The sequence below is a fragment of the Pinus tabuliformis genome, chromosome 4_1, assembly GCF_031772625.1.
Source record: "Pinus tabuliformis cultivar Carrire ecotype Pingquan chromosome 4_1, CPIR1, whole genome shotgun sequence".
Classification (NCBI taxonomy): Eukaryota; Viridiplantae; Streptophyta; class Pinopsida; order Pinales; family Pinaceae; genus Pinus; species Pinus tabuliformis.
In genome coordinates, this window is record NC_142303.1 from 930,390,099 (window position 1) to 930,408,422 (window position 18,324).

Sequence of the window (18,324 nt, forward strand, 5' to 3'; positions counted from 1 at the left end):
AGTACCCATCAGGTGTGCCTTTTCCTATTTTTTAGTTCATCTTGTTTAGCGCATTTCAGTTTTCACATGGTTTCAAAAAGATGTTTTCACTTGGGGTATTCATTGTTGAAGTTGCAGCTTCCCCGCAGTTTCTCAGCACAATCAATCTCCCACTGACAATCAACCGTTAAGGTATTATTCTCCACTTAGCATAATAGTCCCCCTTGAAAGCTTTGCATATCCTGATATCATTTCTCTGAAATAAACCATAAGGTCCATCATCTCAACTACATTTACCACCACCTTCCAATTGCACATGGTAAATTGTTAAGTTATGGTATGTTCTATGCTTATACAGTTTACTTATCTTTCTTATTATTATCCACAGATTAGCAATCACATGTACATAAAGTAAAGTGTAGATAGAGCATTAAATGATTGACAGAAAACAAGCCAAGACAAGAGACACAAGATGTGGCGGTTAGCCAGGGACAAACCCCAATGTGGGGAAACCCTTTGATCAATCTTCCTTTATCTTCAACAATCCAACAGAGAGAAATAGTACATAAATCAGATTTACATTAGCAGCAGCAAAACCTAGATCAGTCCCAAACTAGGGCAAACAATATCTCGCAAATCGATCGTTGGATTGGCTCGATTCCACCACCAAAAAATGCGGCCTTCAGAGGAGATCTAGATGGACCTACATCACAGTTTTGAGGAGGGAGTCTTCTGGTCAACGCTGGTCAAAATTTGGTTCTGCAGTTGCTGCCCCAAAACTGCGTCCTTCCTTCCACATATGTGAGAGAGAGCCTCTTTTCTGCGCAGGAGAGAGAGAGAGAGATGTGATGAGATGAGTGAGTGAAAATGAGGAAAATTCCTCCTGTATTTATACACAACTATTGATGTTTGAATAGATGCGACTGTTGGGATTTTGAGCCTACATGAGTTGTAGGTCGGCTTGATAATAATTCCATAATCAAAATAAATTCATATCTCCATAAATACTTATCAGAATCAGATGATCTTTAGATCAATCCTACACCTCTCGACGAGAGGAATCTAATAAAAATATTATCAGCCATGAATAAGATGACCCACATGGAGTTTGGCCCTAGTTGCCAATTTTAACACTCCCTCTCAACTAGGGAGAACTCCATCTGCAATCTGTCTGTTGGTTGCTACTATTCATCCATCAAATGCACTGCCTTGTATAGCTTGACCCCTGCTCTGCTCTACTCTATCCTTCTTGCTCTACTTTGTTTTGTTCTGCCCTGTTCTGATCTGCTCTGCTTTGCTCTGTTCTGCTTTGCTCAACTTTTTCCTGAATTATGAAGAGGAAGAAATGATCGAGGATGTATCATACTGACTCAAAGTCAGTCTCAGAGTATGTACCACTGGTCCCAGACCAGTCTCAACTGACCCGAAGACAGTGTCATAGTGGGTACAACTCCTAACACTGGTCCCAGACTAGAATCATCCTCCACTGACTCAAAGTCAATCTCAGAGTGCGTACCATTGGTCCCGGACCAGTCTCAACTGACCCGAAGTCAACGTCATAGTATGTACCACTCCTACCACTGGTCTCAGAGCAGTATCATTGATCCCAGATCAATGAAGGTCATCCTAGCATAGGGAGTACGGTAGATACAACAATGCGTCCATCGGTACTACTATGGTCCCTATCCTCATTTCCCTGCTCATTGATCAGATGAGAGGTACTTCCCATGAGTCCCAGACTGCATGGGTAGGATGCCTTGACAGGAACTTAATCAATCCTGTCCTCACAAGAGAACTAATCATCCTGCTACATAAACGCCATGGAGAACACATCATCCAGGCCTCACAGGAGAACTAATAATCCTGCTACATAGTTGTCATGGAGAACACATCATCTATACCTCAGAGGAGAACCAATCATCTAGCTACATAGTCGCCACGGGGTGTACATGTATACACCAGGGGATGGTGAATCATCCTGTGGTCATATGTTGCTCCAAGAAGTACCCCATACCCCTCGGAGCTCCCAGAGCTCAATGCATCAGACAGGTCCCTCATCAGAGGGTCTTTGAACAACACCAAGTTGTTCTCGGAAAGTAAGGAATTTTACTTTCCCTAGGGGCTTTGTCAGAATGTTGGCGACCTGTTCGTCTGTACTGATATGTTGGAGCCTTATAGCTCTCCGCTACACCATATCTCGAATATAGTGATATCTGATATCGATATGCTTGGAGCGATCATGAAATACGGGATTCTCTGATAAACGAACCCCACTCTGGTTGTCACATAGGATCATGGTGGTATCCAATGTAAATCCAAACAACTCACTGAAGAGCTTTCGCAACTAGACTGCCTCACAGGAGGCCATGCTAGCAACAATATACTCTGTTTCAGCAGTGCTCAAAGCCACTGACTTCTGCTTCCTACTCATCCAGGATATCAAAGTAGATCCCAAGGAGAAATAACACCCGAAAGTTCTCTTACGGTCGTCCACATTGCTTGCCCAATCAACATTAGTATATCCAAGTAGTCTCACATCTCCGATAGTGTATCTTAACCCATATGTAATTGTGCCACGAAAATATCTTAACATATTCTTGGAACCAATCCAATGTATGTGGTGAGGTTCAACCATATGTTGACTCAACGTGTTGACTGCAAAGCATATATCTGGACGGGAGTTCACTAAGAACATTAATGCTTCGACGAGTTGCCGATACTTGGTAGCATTTCGTAAAACAGGTCCAGCAACACTACCGCTTAACTTCTTGAAGTCAAGATCCATCGAGGTAGTTACAGGCTTGCAGTCTACCATACCAAATCTTTCCAATATCTTCACCACATATTTTCCTTGAGATAGGAAAATTTCCCTTGGCTTCTGCGAGACTTCAAGTCCTAGGAAATAGTGCATCAGTCCTAGATCCTTCATTTCAAATTCAGAAGCCAACTTCCTCTTACATTTGTGAATAAGAGGGTTTGCGCCTGTTAGGAAGAGGTCATCCACATAAAGCACTAGTATGAGAGGTTTGTCATCTTCAACCTTAAAGTAAAAGTTAGAATCGACTTCACTCCTAGTGAATCCCAGCTTCATCAAGTAGCTATTGATCCTCTCATACCATGCTCGAGGTGCTTACTTTAGCCCTTAGAGAGCTTTCTTCAACCTGCAGACATGAGATTTTTGATCATAAATCTCAAATCCTTCGGGTTGCTCCACATAGACCTCTTCTTTGATTGAACCATGCAAGAATGTAGTCTTGACATCCATCTGATGTAGGTTCCATCCTTGTGAATCCGCAAGGGCTATGATTGAGTGGATGGTCGTAAATCTAGCAATAGGTGCAAATATCTCATAATAGTCTATACCTTCCCTCTGGGAGAAACCATAAGCAACAAAACGAGCCTTATACTTTTTCGTACTTCAATCTGCTGCATGCTTTATCTTATAAAGTCATTTAGAAGTGACAATTGTCTTGTCTTGGGGTCTGGGAACTACTTCCCAGACATCATTCTTCATAATAGACTCATATTCTTCGGTCATAACATCCTTCCATACTTGATGCTTGAAGGTATCTGAGAATGATGAAGGCTCAAGTTGTATGATCGTGCTCATGATGGTCAGGTATCCCTGATACCTGTTAGGTTTCTTACTTTCACGGAAGGTTCCTAGGGGTGCAGCATGTCCTTCAGCATCATCAAGTAGCCCCGTAAGCCATGAAGGCCTCTTCTTAGAAGAGGAGGGCTCATGTGGAGGAGGATCAATCGAATCCATGGGTTCTTCCACATCAGGCATTGTTTCATCATCCTTTTCTTTCGATTCCCTGGTGTCGGCTTCTTGAGAGCTCCTCAAAGTCGGAAGATTGTCCACCTTGCTGAGAGCCATATCTTCATCAAAGGTGACATCATGACTAATCACGACTTCCCTTTGACCGGCTACATAGATTCTATAGCCCTTAGTATTTTATCCATAGCCTAGAAGGTTCCTTTCTTTTGAGATGCACCCAATTTATTCCTTTTCTCTTTCGGCACATGAAAATATACAGGGCTTCCAAAAATTCTAAAATGAGACACGTCAGGTTTCTTACCAGTGAACATTTCTTCAGGAGTCTTGGAACCCAATGCTTGATGACGACATCAGTTTTGTACATATACAGCGGTGTTTGCAGCTTCGGCCTATAGAAACTTCGGAAGTCTTTGATCATGGAGCATGGCACGGACAACTTCCACAATCATACGGTTCTTCCTTTTCGCCACACCATTTTGTTCAGGAGTATATGGTGTAGTAGTCTCCCTCTTGGTGCTAGCCTCTTTACAAAAATCATGGAACTCGTTAGATTCATATTCAGTCCCATTATCAGTCCTTAAGATTTTGATCTTCTTTTCGGTTTGATTCTTGATCAAGGCTTTGAAGTGTTGAAACAAGAGAACACTTCATCCTTCTCTTTCAAGAAGTATATCCACATCTTTCGAAAATAGTCATCTGTAAAAGTAAGGTAATATGAATATCCTCCCAAGGAGTTCATGGGCATCATACCAGATATGTTTGAGTGAACCAGTTGTAATATATCAGAGGTCTTGCTTTGGCTTGAGGGGAATGGTCCCCTTTTGAGCTTTCCTTCTGCACATCCTGGACATACACCTTCTTTCTCTACTTGGAATTCGGGAATCCCTGTTACCATTTTTCTTACATCGGGTAGAGCTTTGTAATGAAGGTGGGAAAACCTCCAATGCCAAAGTTTGGACTGAAGAGATGTGTCACAAGACATGACACCCAGCGGACTTCCACTGACCTGATATAATGAATCAACTTGAAACCCACGAGTGAAGGCATTTTTAACATTATTTTTCTATATACATACCTTGCCATCATTGAAGGTTACCTTGTAGCCTTTGTCTTCCATTACCGAGATGGACACCAGGTTCTTTTTGAGGTCAAGTACATATAATACATCCTGTAAGTGGATCGTATTACCTTGATTCAATTTGAGAGAGACATTGCCTACACCTTTCACTGGATATTTCATATTATCTCCAAGGATTATTTCCAGGTTAGTTTCTTTCTCTATTAGATTATGGAGAACATCTTTGTAACCAGTGAAGTTCCTTGAGGCACCACTATCAATGAGCCAAATTCCCATTGAGTCCAAAGGAGCAGAGGTAGATAGAGCAGCTGGTAGATAATATTCATCCTTCTTATTTTCAACAATGTTGGATTCATACCTGGAATTTCTAGCCTTCTTGAATGGTTGTCCTCTTCCTTGACTTCCAGCACTCCTTTTACCTTTGCTATTGAATTTTCCATTCCTTTGATTTCCATGAGAGGGATTTTGATCATCGTCCCAGTGTGAGTCCTTTCTATCAGGGCACTCCCTTGCATAGTGACCTGCTTTGTCGCAAATGTAACATCGTCATTTTCTTCCACCCTTAGGTCCAAACTTTCTTTTTGATTTAGTCCTAGAAGTGTTTCTTTTCTTAGCATGAGAAGAAAAGGTAGCAGGAGGACCTTTAGGCATGGGCATTTCTTGCTCTTCTACCCTTGTTTCTTCTTGGATGCATACAACCATTAATTCATCAAAACCAAGAATTACATTATTTTTCAGAAGAGTAGTCCTGAACACGTACCATTCAGATGGTAATCCTCCAAGAGTCGTGAGTGCCATTTCCCTATCAGTAATAGTCTCCCCAATAGATAGGATATTGTTCCTGATCTCGGTGATTCTTAAGAAGTATGCTTGCATAATCTCATCTTTACCTTCTTAATTTCCTTCAGCTTATTTCTAAGAAACAAAACTTGAGTTGTATCATTAAATTTAAATAGACTCACTAGTCTATCGTATATTTCCTTGGAGATGTTCAGGTCTGAGATGTAGGCCACCAAGCGCTTGTCAATAGAGTCCCAGATGATCTTCTTTGCTTTGATTTCTCCAGTTTTCCATTTGTTCCTGGCAACAACGGATGCATTTGATGGAGGCTTAACAATATTGCCTCTCACATGGTCCAACACTCCTTGATCTTCTAGGGTTAGATCGATAGACATATTCCAGCTGTGATAGTCAGCTTTCTCACGGAGCTTGTCCTCGGCAGGAAAGAGTGATGAGGACCCCATAGTTCTTTTAGGATAGCCTTGCTAATCTTCTCTTTGGTGATTGCTCTTGCTCTTGCTCGGGCTTTGTCTTCACCTCAGCTCCGATAACATGTTAAGTTATGGTATGTTCTATGCTTATAACAATTTACTTATCTTTCTTATTATTATCCATAGATTAGCAATCACATGCACATAAAGTAAAGTGCAGATAGAACATTAAACGATCGATAGAAAACAAGCCAAGACAAGAGACACAAGATGTGGCGGCTAGCCAGGGACAAACCCCAATGTGGGGAAACCCTTTGATTAAATCTTCCTTTATCTTCAATAATCAAGCAAAGAGAAATATTACACAAATCAGATTTACATTAGCAGTAGCAAAACCTAGATCAGTCCCAAACTAGGGCAAACAATATCTCGCAAACCGACTGTCGGATCAGCTTGATTCCATCGCCAAAAAATGTGGCCTTTAGAGGAGATCTAGATGGACCTACAATGCAATTCTGAGGAGGGGGTCTTCTGGTCAACGCTGGTCAAACTTTGGTTTTGCAGTTGCTGCCCCAAAACTACATCCTTCCTTCCACATGTGTGAGAGAGAGCCTCTTTTCTGCGCAGTAGAGAAGAGCCTCTTTTCTGCGTAGGAGAGAGAGAGATGTGATGAGATGAGTGAGTGCAAATGAGGAAAAGTCCTCCTGTATTTATACACAACTGTTTATGTTTGAATAGATGTGTCTGTTGGGCTTTTGAGCCTATGTGAGTTGTAGGTCGGCTTGATAATATTTCCATAATCAAAATAAATTCGTATCTCCATAAATACTTATCGAAATCAGATGATCTTTAGATCAATCCTACACCTCTCGATGAGAGGAATATAATAAAAATATTATCAGCTATGAATAAGATGACCCACATGGAGTTTGGCCCTAGTTGCCAATTTTAACATAAATGTTTATGTCAGTCGATAGAACTTCCCCTACATCGATCAACTCATTTTATAATTTACCTTACACTATTGGGATCCATGACCATTTTTCTAGGCACGGGAGCCATCTCATATACATGTCTTGAAGATCATCCTCTTTCTTCTCTTATTTAATCAGTGCTCACCAACCCCCCTCTCGGGAAAACAAACTTATTCATTCTGAGATTGAATTGAATGCACACTTTCATTTTACATTTAGCCTATCGCCCATCCATATGACCATAACCCATCTGTGTCACTTCATCCACCTCATCAACCTCACACCGAGACCAACCAATGGAGCCTTTACCCTCAACAAAAGGACACTTGCATCATTACACAGGCCACTGTTTTCTTGGGGCACCCGTCTCCATGTTTGTACATCCCAAACCACTTTTACATCATTTTAAAAAGTGTACAATTTTTTTTAAGGAAAATGATTTTCACCCATATTTTTGTGTCAATTACCCAACGACAGTCCCTAGTCTCCCTTGGTTGGAGCTTGCTTTCATCACCACACCATGACCCATTTTCATTCATTATCTACCATGAAAGTGAGAACATATTCATACCCACCTTTGATGTCCTATCGACTCTAGGGCAATTTCCCCTAGAAAAATTGTTTTTATTTTCGCTACTCGCATTACAACTCCAACCTTGGGCAGTTTTTCATGTCCACTCATGTTGTCATCTCTTATTATCATGCTTTTATGACACATTATATTACAACCAACTTTATTCCTTCACAATGATTCCACAGATCATCTTTTTGGGTGGTTGAAGCTTCTTTCTCGTTGACTTCAACACTCATCTTCCAGGATCGAAGCAATATCTTGGTTTCTCCCCCCCTTAAGGGACAACATTGGGTGGCAGAGTGGGAATCACTATTTCCCATTGATGTCAGGGTAGTATCATACTTTGTGACCGTTGCATTTCTCTCATTTAGTCAAAGACCCATGCATCCCTTAGCACGTCATTCCACAATGCTTATATTTCGATGCATGAAAGGTGCCTAGATTTGAAGACCCATGCATCCCTTAGCTCCTCATTTAGCAATGTTTCACCAATGCATGGGGGTACCCAGTTTGGTCTATTTTTTAGAGGCACCCCTGAGGGCGTAATCAATTATCGCCATCAACAATCAACATGTCAGTCACATCAATGTTGACTTGATAGGACTGTTTCATGTATGATTGTAATGCATAGTCATTTTTTTTCTTACAAAACCGGTTGCTATATTATAATTCTGAAAGAGAGGGAGACTGTGCTCTTGAAATACATGCTGAGGTGCCAAGAAGAGCTAGGAAAGAAGGAGTTACAGTTTAAACAAAATTCCTTCTTGATCCTGCCTTTTAGGCTTTTAAAAATCAAAGACCAAAGGTAAATCCTAACAAACTGCAGTAATAGATAACAACATTTACAAAGCATATCAATCTATATTAATGTGGCTGATGTGCTGAGCAGTGGACTCTTCAGGTTGTCATCAGCGCCGACTTGCTTCAAGCTTGACGAACTTGTTGGAGCTATGTTTTTCTTTTCCATCATGTATTTCAAAATGTCGATCGATTCTTCTGCATGACTGCACCCGTTGGAGAGCTGGTTGAATTGTTCATGCAGAGAAGAGATTATATGGTAGAGCAAGTTGATGTCAGATACATATTTCTCATTAACAATATGATGTTGACTGTCAGTTTTATCTTCCAAAGCCTTTAGATGGGCTCGGAACTGCTCCAGCTCCACTTGGTGATCTGAACAGTGAAGACAATGCTCGTTGCGTGCCATAAGATGAGATGAAGCTATTGAGAGGGGATCCAAGAACCAAGACAGATGCGATGCGCCTATGAGTGGACAAAGAAAAGGGAGGTCGAGTCAATTGAGATCGACAGAAGAATAAACCAGTGGGAGGAAGGCTTTGGAACCATAGAAAAAGACCTCAAACCTAAGAACATAATGAGAAAGGGAAGAGATGAGAGTGAATAAAAAGGATGGGAGACGCAGAGGATTCAAAAAGGAGGAGGAGTCATGAGAGGGAGACAACGAATGCGGTACTGGAGTCATGAAGTGAGATAATCCGACGGGTTTCATGATTGCAAAAAAGGGGGATGGATTTTCTGTAAGAAGGTGGATCTCGAAGCAGATAGAGTCTTGGACATGGATCATGAGAATCTTGAACCAGTTCCATGTGTCAGGGATTTCTGATTTGAGGACTTGGAAAGGACAGAGGTGGTTCGATGTCATGGCAGATATTGATGAGATTCCTCATTATTGCAACATAGGCTACCCATTGCTCTGTTACATGCCCTGTTGGCAAGAAGGTCGGCATCCTTGTTGAATGTGTGAAGGATGTGGCGGAAGGTCAGAGTGATGAAGGACTGGCTCAAAATTTTGCACCTGCTGATGGACTGTTGAAGAAGGACGTTGGGCGAATCTCTGTTTTGGGCCATAAGGCCGATAACAACTGCTGAATCTCCAAAGATGAGAGCTGTGTCTATACCGAATTTGCTAAGCTGAATGAGGCCTTGATACAGGGCTAAATCCTCAGCCCTGTTGTTGGAAAGGTGCCTGAGCCCCCATTCATATGAGACCATACAATCTCCATTGGCATTGCAAATCACTCCACCTGCTCCAGCAATCCCAGGATTCGATTTCGAGGCACCGTCGAAAAAAAGATAATAAGTGTTGCAGTTTTTAAGCCATGTTGCAAATTCTTCCTCCTTGAGTCGGATTTTCCAATTGTAATACATTTTACTTTGCCTGCTGGTGGTGGTGGTCTCAATCTGATTACTGTTATTTCTGTCTAGTATATAGCCAATGAAAATTCGCTCTTCCACATTGAGATCAGTGATGTCTATGCTTCTGCAGTTTTTGACTGAAATAGTTTCCAAAGCAAGACTCCTTGCTTTGTTGCATAGATTCCTAGTGATTGAGTCCTTGTCCTTAAACACTTTACGGTTTCTGGCAAGCCAGATGGACCATAAAATAGTGAGAGGTAGGGTGTCCCAGACCCTTTTTACTATGTTGTGTTTTCTTTTTTTCCAAGGATAATTTTTCCTCCATTGATGAATAGCCTCTCCTATGGAGTCCTGATCACTCCAAGGAATGAGATTGTTATAGGATATACTTCTCCAGCAGGCCTTAGCAAAAGGACAGGCAATAAAAAGATGTTGTATAGATTCTTCGGCAGCTTGACAGTTAGGACAACGTGAAGGACCAATAATACCTCGCTTCTGAAGGTTTTCAGCAGTAAGTATTTTCCCTTTCAGAAGGGTCCATAGGAAGAATTTAATTTTGGGCAAAGCTTCAGATTTCTAGACCATTTTCCAACGGTTCCAAGTGGACATGGGGTGATGGCTGTTGCAAATGTACTGGTGAGCAAATTGGACAGTATAATTTGAGCCTGACGGGTCCCAGCGAAATCCATCAGGTTCATTCTTTTTAATTGGAGCTATACCGTGAAGATGGGATTGAAGAGCTTGTAGACTGGCCATGAGATTAACTGGAATGGCTGGGAATGTCCATCCTAACCATAAATTGGAATGGATATCCCACAGAGAGATCTGGTCCAGGTGGTGAATTCCTATACTATTAAAATAGGTGAGAATGGGAATGACTCCAGCATGGCTGTTTAATGGCTGCCTGCCCATTATTTTATCTGATCCAATATTGATATCAACACCTCCTTTGGGAACTTTGGAGATATTCTGGATCATGAGAGGAATTTCTTTTTTACATAGACGCCAAATTTTGGAAGAGTCTCTGATAGGGATATCTTGATCAAGGAGCCGTTGCCTTGGGAAATTTAGGTATTTGACCTCCAACACTCATTTCCACCAAGCAGAGAGACCAGTGATAAGCCTCCAGACAATCTTGCCTCCAAAGGCAAGATTAAGAAATTTGGGGGATCTAATCCCAAGACCACCTCTGTCTTGAGATTGGATGACCTGCTTCCAGCTCACTAGATTGAATTTCTTTTTGTCATTTTTCCCTCCTTGCCAGAGGAATTGGCGGAGGATGACTTCCATTTTGTAATGGAAAGAGGCTAGAGCTTGAAGAAGAGAAAATTGATATAGAGGCAGGGAGGAAATACCTGATTTGAGAAGGATGAGGCGGCCAACTAGGTTGAGCCAGATGGAACCCCAACGCTGCACCTTTCTCTTCATCTTGTCAATAACTGTGTCCCAAACTTCAGCCTTCAAGGGACCTACACTTATTGGCAGGCCCAGGGAAGTGAAATGTGACCATTCATAATTGCAAGAGACCCCAAGTATAGTGGCTATGCTGTGCAGAACCTGTGCTGAAGTGTTCCATCCATAATTACAACTTTTCTGCTGATTGACTTGACCACCTGAATACCTCATGTATTTGTCCAACAGAAACTTAAAACGCCGGGCTATTATCGTGGAAGCTCCTCCAAGTAAAAGGGTGTCATCGATGAATTGAGAGTGGTTAATGTTCTTTACACCATTCCCAAATTTTATTCCAGTGATGAGACCAACTCTCTGCTTGAAGTCTAGCGTTTTGCTGCAGGATTTAGCCATCAGAATGAAGAGGTAAGGTGAAAGAGGGAAACCTTGCCTAAGACCCCGCGATGATTGAAAAGTAGTTCCAGGTCATCCATTAACAAGAGGAGAGATCCAGGGCTCGGAGATGCAAGCTTTGATGAGATTTAAAAAGGCTGCATCAAATCCCATCTTTTTTAAAATAGCTAAGAGGTAGGTGTGCCTTACTCTATCAAAGGCATTGGCTAAATCAAGTTTAAGGACAAATCCTTTCTCATTCCTAGTTTGGCTTGAATGAACAGCTTCTTGGACGAGGAGGATAGAATCTGTAATTTGTCTATTAGCCAAAAAACCCCCTTGGTTTTCAGAAATGAGAGAAGGGAGAAAGGATTTGAGGCGAGAAGCAAGAATTTTTGTTAGAATCTTGTAGGACGAGTTGCAAAGGGAGATGGGTTGGAATCGACTAAAAGACGATGGTCGATTTTCTTTGGGAATGAGGGCTAAATGTGTGGCATTGGTGTAACCACCGATTTTGGCTTTCCTCTGGACCCATTTGAGCATTTTAATCAGATCTCTTTTTATAATTCCCCAAAAGGCGCGATAAAAGCAAATGGGGAAGCCATCAGGTCCTGGTGCTTTGTCCGGCTGGAGAGCCCAAATGGTTCTTCTAACCTCCTCCTCATCAATTTCCTTGTTCAAGGTATCATTCATTTCCTTGCTGATGTTGTTGGGAAGGAATTGTAGCAGGTCATCGTAATCCTCTTCATCTGTTGTTTCAGTTAGAAGGTTCCGGTAGTGGTTTGTAGCAGCCTATTTGATGGCTTCTTGGGTGATTTGAAGGTTACCTTTAGCATCCAAGATCGAGCTTATAGTATTGCTTAATCTCCGCACTGTAGTCTGTTTGTGAAAAAATGCTGTATTCTGGTCCCCGCCTTGCAACCAGAGTTGCCTCGATTTAATCCTCCATTTAGATTCCTCCTCTATGTTTACACGGCAAAGCTGAGAATATAGGTCACTTTCTAGCTCTTTGTTCTCTTGGGTGAGGCCCTGCTCTTCTATTTCCTTTTGGATGCTATTTAGTGTAATTTTGATCTCCTTTTTGATCCTTTCAGGCTCCTTATAACTGATTTTCGCCCATTCTTTTATCTCCTGTTTGGTGTTTCTAAGCTTGGATTCCCAAATGAATCCAGGAGATCCTTCAACATGTCGCCTCCACGATTTTTCCACAATATCTTTAACTGCTGTAATACAATTCCAAAGGGGGTTGTACTTAAACGGGATGGGTCCGAGAGGGCAATGCTTTTCCAGATTAAGAGAAATTGGATAATGGTCGGATGTTGAACAAGGAATAATATTAGCGTACCCAACAGTGAAGGAAGAAAGAAGCATGACGTTGATTAGAATTCTGTCTAATCTCTCCATTATGTTGCCTGTACCTAGCCTGCGGTTGCTCCAAGTATATCTCCTGTTTTTTGGAATGATATCGACTAGATCGTGGTCATGCATAATGTCTTCTAGCTGAGTTCTGAATGGATCCGGGGAGAAAATACCTCCTCTTTTCTCATTAGCATGGAGAACAAGATTTAGATCTCCTCCTAATATGATATTGGTGTTCTCCTCTGCGTCCATGCTGACTTTGATTTCCTCCCAACAACGCTCCTTATCCCTGAAGTGATTAGGCGCATAAATGTTGTATATTACTATAATCTATTGATCTTCTTTGTTTTCTAACACTGTTTGGATCCAATGCTGGTTGATAATTTCTGATTTATAATTCCATATGTTTTGATTCCATATTGTAGTGATTCCTTCGGAAGCTCCCCTGGATTCACTGATGCTTCCATTGTACTGCTTGTTCTGTTCAATGATTTTGGTCATTTTTTGCAGGCTTTGCTTTGTTTCCTGTAACAAAAAGATCCCTGGTTTTTCACAATAAATAAGATCTTCTAGGGCAGCAACTTTGGAGGGGTTCCCTATACCCCTGCAATTCCAAGATAATATTTTCCTCATTGGGAGTGTGGGGTGCGGAGAGGTGCTCGCCCCCCTTGATCCTTGTGTGTTTTCTCTTTATCATGCTGTCCTAAGATGTAAGATTCAATTGGGCTTTGAGTGCCCATTGCTATGTCCTTTTGGGCATTCTCATCTCTATGTTTCTTTGCAGATTTTCTGCCTGGGCCAGGTTTCTTAAGAGAGTCGCTAGAGGCTCCATGATCTTTGGATGAGCTCCTAGTGAGTCTGGAGAGGGGAGGTTCGAGGGAAGTCTAGGAAGGGATAACCATAGGAGGGGAAGGATCAGAGGCAGCTGAAGCAATCAGGGGAAGGTGCGAGGGTTCCAAGGGAGGAGCATCAGAGGGGGATAAAACCGAGAAGGTATGGAGGTAGAAGGGGGGCAAGGGAGGGGAGAGAGAAGGAAGGGAGGATGAGGGAGGGGAGGATGAGGAGGGGCGGGAAATCTTTGAGGCAGGGGGTTCAAATTCTGGAGGGGCTTTAGATGAGGGAGCTGACTTCCTTTTTTGACTGTTTCCCACTGTTCTTCTTGTGGGTCATTTTCAACATTAACAAGAGAGGGACAACGACTGGAAAAGTGGCCGTATTCGTGACATACCTTACATTTGAATGGTATTTGCTTGTAATCAAGCTGATGAATATGGCTCCAATCGTCCACTTTGAGCTTGATGGCTTCCGGTAGGCCTTTGCCGAGATCCACTTCCACACAAATGCACGCGCATGCTTGCATATTATCCTTTGGCTCACTGCGATCTATGTACTTGCCAACAACGTTTCCAATTGCACGAACTGAATCATCTCCCCAGCAGTGAAGAGGGAGATGAGGGAGTTTGACCCAGACAGGGACAGCGTTGGGGACATCCAGTTCCGGATCAAAATCCGGGGTCCATTTGTTTAAGTTCAGGCCTCTGGAGTCCATGAAGTAAGGCCCATTCTTGAAGATTAAATCTTTATCTTCTTTAGATTCAAAGTGGAAGGTAAAGAACCCCTTTCCACAGAATCTAATGGAGATTTTACCTTGTATTTTGTCGGACCAATTTCTTTCAACCCATCGTTGCACAGTTCTTGGAGATGGCCAGAGGCCTGTGAACTGGCCGATGAGACCTTTTTCTGCAAGAGAGAGGGCTGCCATGCGAGGAATGGCTGGAGGTAGATTAAGTTCTTGGAGAATGTCCAACTTTTTGACAAACTTTGATATTGCTGGGCGAGGCCGTTATGGTGGGAGAGATTTGACGAGTGCAGAGAACGCATGCTGGGGATCGCCCCCCTCTGGTGAGTAGTCCGGAGGGGCCATGAGAGCCAAGGAAGGCCGAGAGAGTGCGAAGCAGGGTTAGGGCGTGCAGCAGCAGGAGCGCACAGCCAGTTCCTTCACGAAGGGCAGATCAGATCCAATACATAAACATATAATTGTAATGCTTAGTCATTATCATCATAACGAGAATGGAATATTCTCGCCTCGTATAAACATTTTTGTATCAGTATTTTTGCCAAGTATGGTTCTCTTTCGTTCTCAGTCAAGGATTTTCCCTAATCATCTCTACAATAAGTTTCTCTATCTCTCAAGAAGTTAACAAGACTCTTAGTCATATCAACAAAAAAAGTGATGTATTTTGGCTATATGCTTGCTCCTAACCTCATACATCAGGGGGAAACTGTTATCATGTGAAAATCGTACACTCATCTGTACACACTAGAAGACACTCAAAGTCAGTGATCAACACATACAAAGGTTACATTTTGAGCTTAAAAACACCACGAATACAAAAAATTAAAAGTTTTCCTAAGGTTCAAGTTAAAAAATTGAACCGTGTGGGTGCACCATTACTGAAAATTAATAGTCCCGTGGCCATTTCTTTGATAGTCATGCAGTCACAAAATATCTAGTCAGCACCTTGGGTCGCAAACTAGCTTGAAGAACACTCCAGCTCTTGACATGATGGATTGACAAATTCAAGCCTTGAGCCCCGAGAAGCCATAAAGACATGGATATGGTAGCTCTCATCTCATTTATGAGGTGAACAACCACATTTATGAGCCAAGGAGGGAAGGAGTGTCCAAAAAAATATCTAAATACAAGTTCAGAGAGAGCCAAGAAACAAGAAGTAGAGCATTGTTATGCTGCCAAAATTGCTCCCTAGCAATCATGCATACTATTGAGAAAAATATTACATCACTGAGAGTGTCTTCTGTACTTCTTTGAGAGGGAGAGAGAGAGCTTGCAAGGAGATTTGAGAGAGGGAAATCCGTGTTGAGAGTTTTTTAGCACCATTTCTTAAACAATTCTCTTCAAGTGTCTTTTTCACTTCCATTGTAACTCTTCTACCTTCAACAGTCAACAAAGAGGACCCTTTTCCTAACTCTTGTTGATTTGTTTGCTTCATTAAGCTTGTTTATGTATTATTTAGTATAATTTTTAGTTTATGTTCCTTCATGCATTGTTTCCATTGCTTTTCAATGATTTGTTTATGCATGTTTGTCCCCTTACAACAACCAATTACTTGTATGCTCCTTGTAGGTAACAACCAACTCCAAGGAAGGTGTCCTTGGTAATCACAAGCAACAATCACACCACTACACATAGAATTCTTCAGAACACGTCCAAAATTGCCTCTAAAGCTTGTTTTTTACTTCTCATCACTCCATTACGTCCTATAGGAATTGAACATGAACTTGAGAATACGATAGAGTCTCTATATGTTTTACTTACATAGCTATAGATTTAATTGCACAACTAGGGTATATTGTCTTGGTTATGTGTTAAATAAAATGAAAGTAGTTTATCTCTAACGCTCTTGAGAACTTAATTGTTTATGCAAGTATACTAGAATTTTACTTGTTTGCAATATCATAGAATTTTTTTCTTGTAATATAGATCAAAGTTAATTTCTAGAATTTACTTTCATGCAATTAACTTAGGGTTACTTTCTTGTTGTTTACCTTTTGCAAGATAGATTAGTTTTTTTTTTTTTTTGGCATTTACTTGATGAAAATGGATTAGTGTTTCTTTCATGCAGTAGAACAACTTATGCTTCATTCATCCCTTTTATTGGAAATATAAGCTAATTAGTTTTCCTATTTTATATTTTACAAAGAGGTCTATGTACATCTCAATTCAATTCATTGCTTCAAATCAACGAAATGACACATTGCATGTTGCACACATAGTATTGACACCTCTTAAGTTTGTACAAACTCTGGATGCATAATTAAAATTGGTAGCCTTGGGAGTTACAACATTATTTTTTCAATACTAGGACCCATCATTAGTATAAAGCAATTTCTTATTTAAAAATTCATGAATCATAACCAAACAATATCACATATGGAAAACAAGATATAAATGAAAACTTATTTAAAACATATCTTGTAAGCATGAACCTACTAATACAAACTTTGTATGCACCAATCTGTTGTTACAAAATTTGTAGGTACCAACCTATAGGAGACATGAATTTCCCTTGTTGCAAAATTTGTAGGCACCAACCTACAAGAGACACCAATCCCTCTAATGCAAGATTTGTAGGAACCAACCTATATGAGACATCAATTCTCTCTGTTGCAATATTTATAGGATCTAACCTAAATGAGACACCAATCCCATCTACTGCATGATTTGTATAAACCAATCTGCAAGAGACATCAATCCCCTCTTCTATAACATTTGTAGGCACTAACCTATATGAGACACCAATGCCCACTACTACGAATATTTGTAGGCATTGACCTACTATAGACACCAATCATCACTGAGTTTGCTTGCTACTTATGCATTCACTAGGCCCGTTAGCTTCTTCTTCCTTCATTGGGTCTACTTGATGCTTCTACCTTCACTAGGTCTACTTGTTGCTTCTGCCTTGACCAAGTCTGCTTCTCCCAAAACTTATTATTTTGGATTCTTCCCAAAAAAAATTGCACAACATTCAACATATCTAATTTTTCAAATCTGATTATGAAATTTTTACTTGAGGTAGTTATGTATGTCTCTTTAGATCTTTGAAATTTTCATAATCTAAAAATTCATAGAAAATAAGTTATCACAAATTCCAAATTTACGTATTTGAAGACGATTTTAGGATTATTTCGTAACCCTAAATTCCATAGGGAATATCTCCAAAATTATAGTGAAACAAATTCTAAAATTCCTACCAAAGGTACCTATATATCTCTATTCTGTCTCCTTCATATTTCAGAGTCTGATACATCACAAGAAAAAAGTTATAGAAAAAAGTCCAAGCTAACATATTTGAATCATGTGTTAGGATCATTTAGGAACCCTAACTTTGTTAGAGCATATCTTTGAAATTATACTGAACCGTGTTATCACCTAAAAAGTGAATACCTAGTTGTGATTCACTAGGTTGATCAAAATACACCATGTAGTATGGGTTCTACACATTAAAACCCACTTTAACCTTAGGAAATAGCTTAAGGAACCACTTTTCCGAAGTTATATTCATTTAATTAATTTACCAAACAAGAATAACTCATAAGTTCATTAATTTTATGTTATTGTCATATTTTACTCATTAAAGTGAAAATAATTAAAAATATTTTTACTCACATTTTCAACTTCCATAAGAATAATTTAATAAAATATTTATTTTTTAATTACTCCTTAATCCTTTCAACATTCTCATAGGAATAATTTATTAAATCGTTATTTAATAATTATTTCTAACACATTTGACTATTTCACCCGGAAGTAATTTAATAAACCCATGTGTTTATTAATTATTTCTTATTTATTTTTCCTATTTTTATTAATTTACTCAATGAATCATTATTTTTTGAGTTAT

The 18,324-nt window shown here is 40.4% G+C and overlaps 1 protein-coding gene across 1 annotated transcript; it reads right to left on the reverse strand.

Moving 5' to 3' along the window:
• Positions 1 to 12,331: 12,331 nt before the first annotated feature.
• LOC149179205 (uncharacterized) lies at positions 12,332 to 13,150 on the reverse strand. Its single transcript, XM_089422381.1, has one exon. It carries the CDS (start codon positions 13,148 to 13,150, stop codon positions 12,332 to 12,334), a length of 819 nt encoding a protein of 272 aa, XP_089278507.1.
• Positions 13,151 to 18,324: the final 5,174 nt, after the last annotated feature.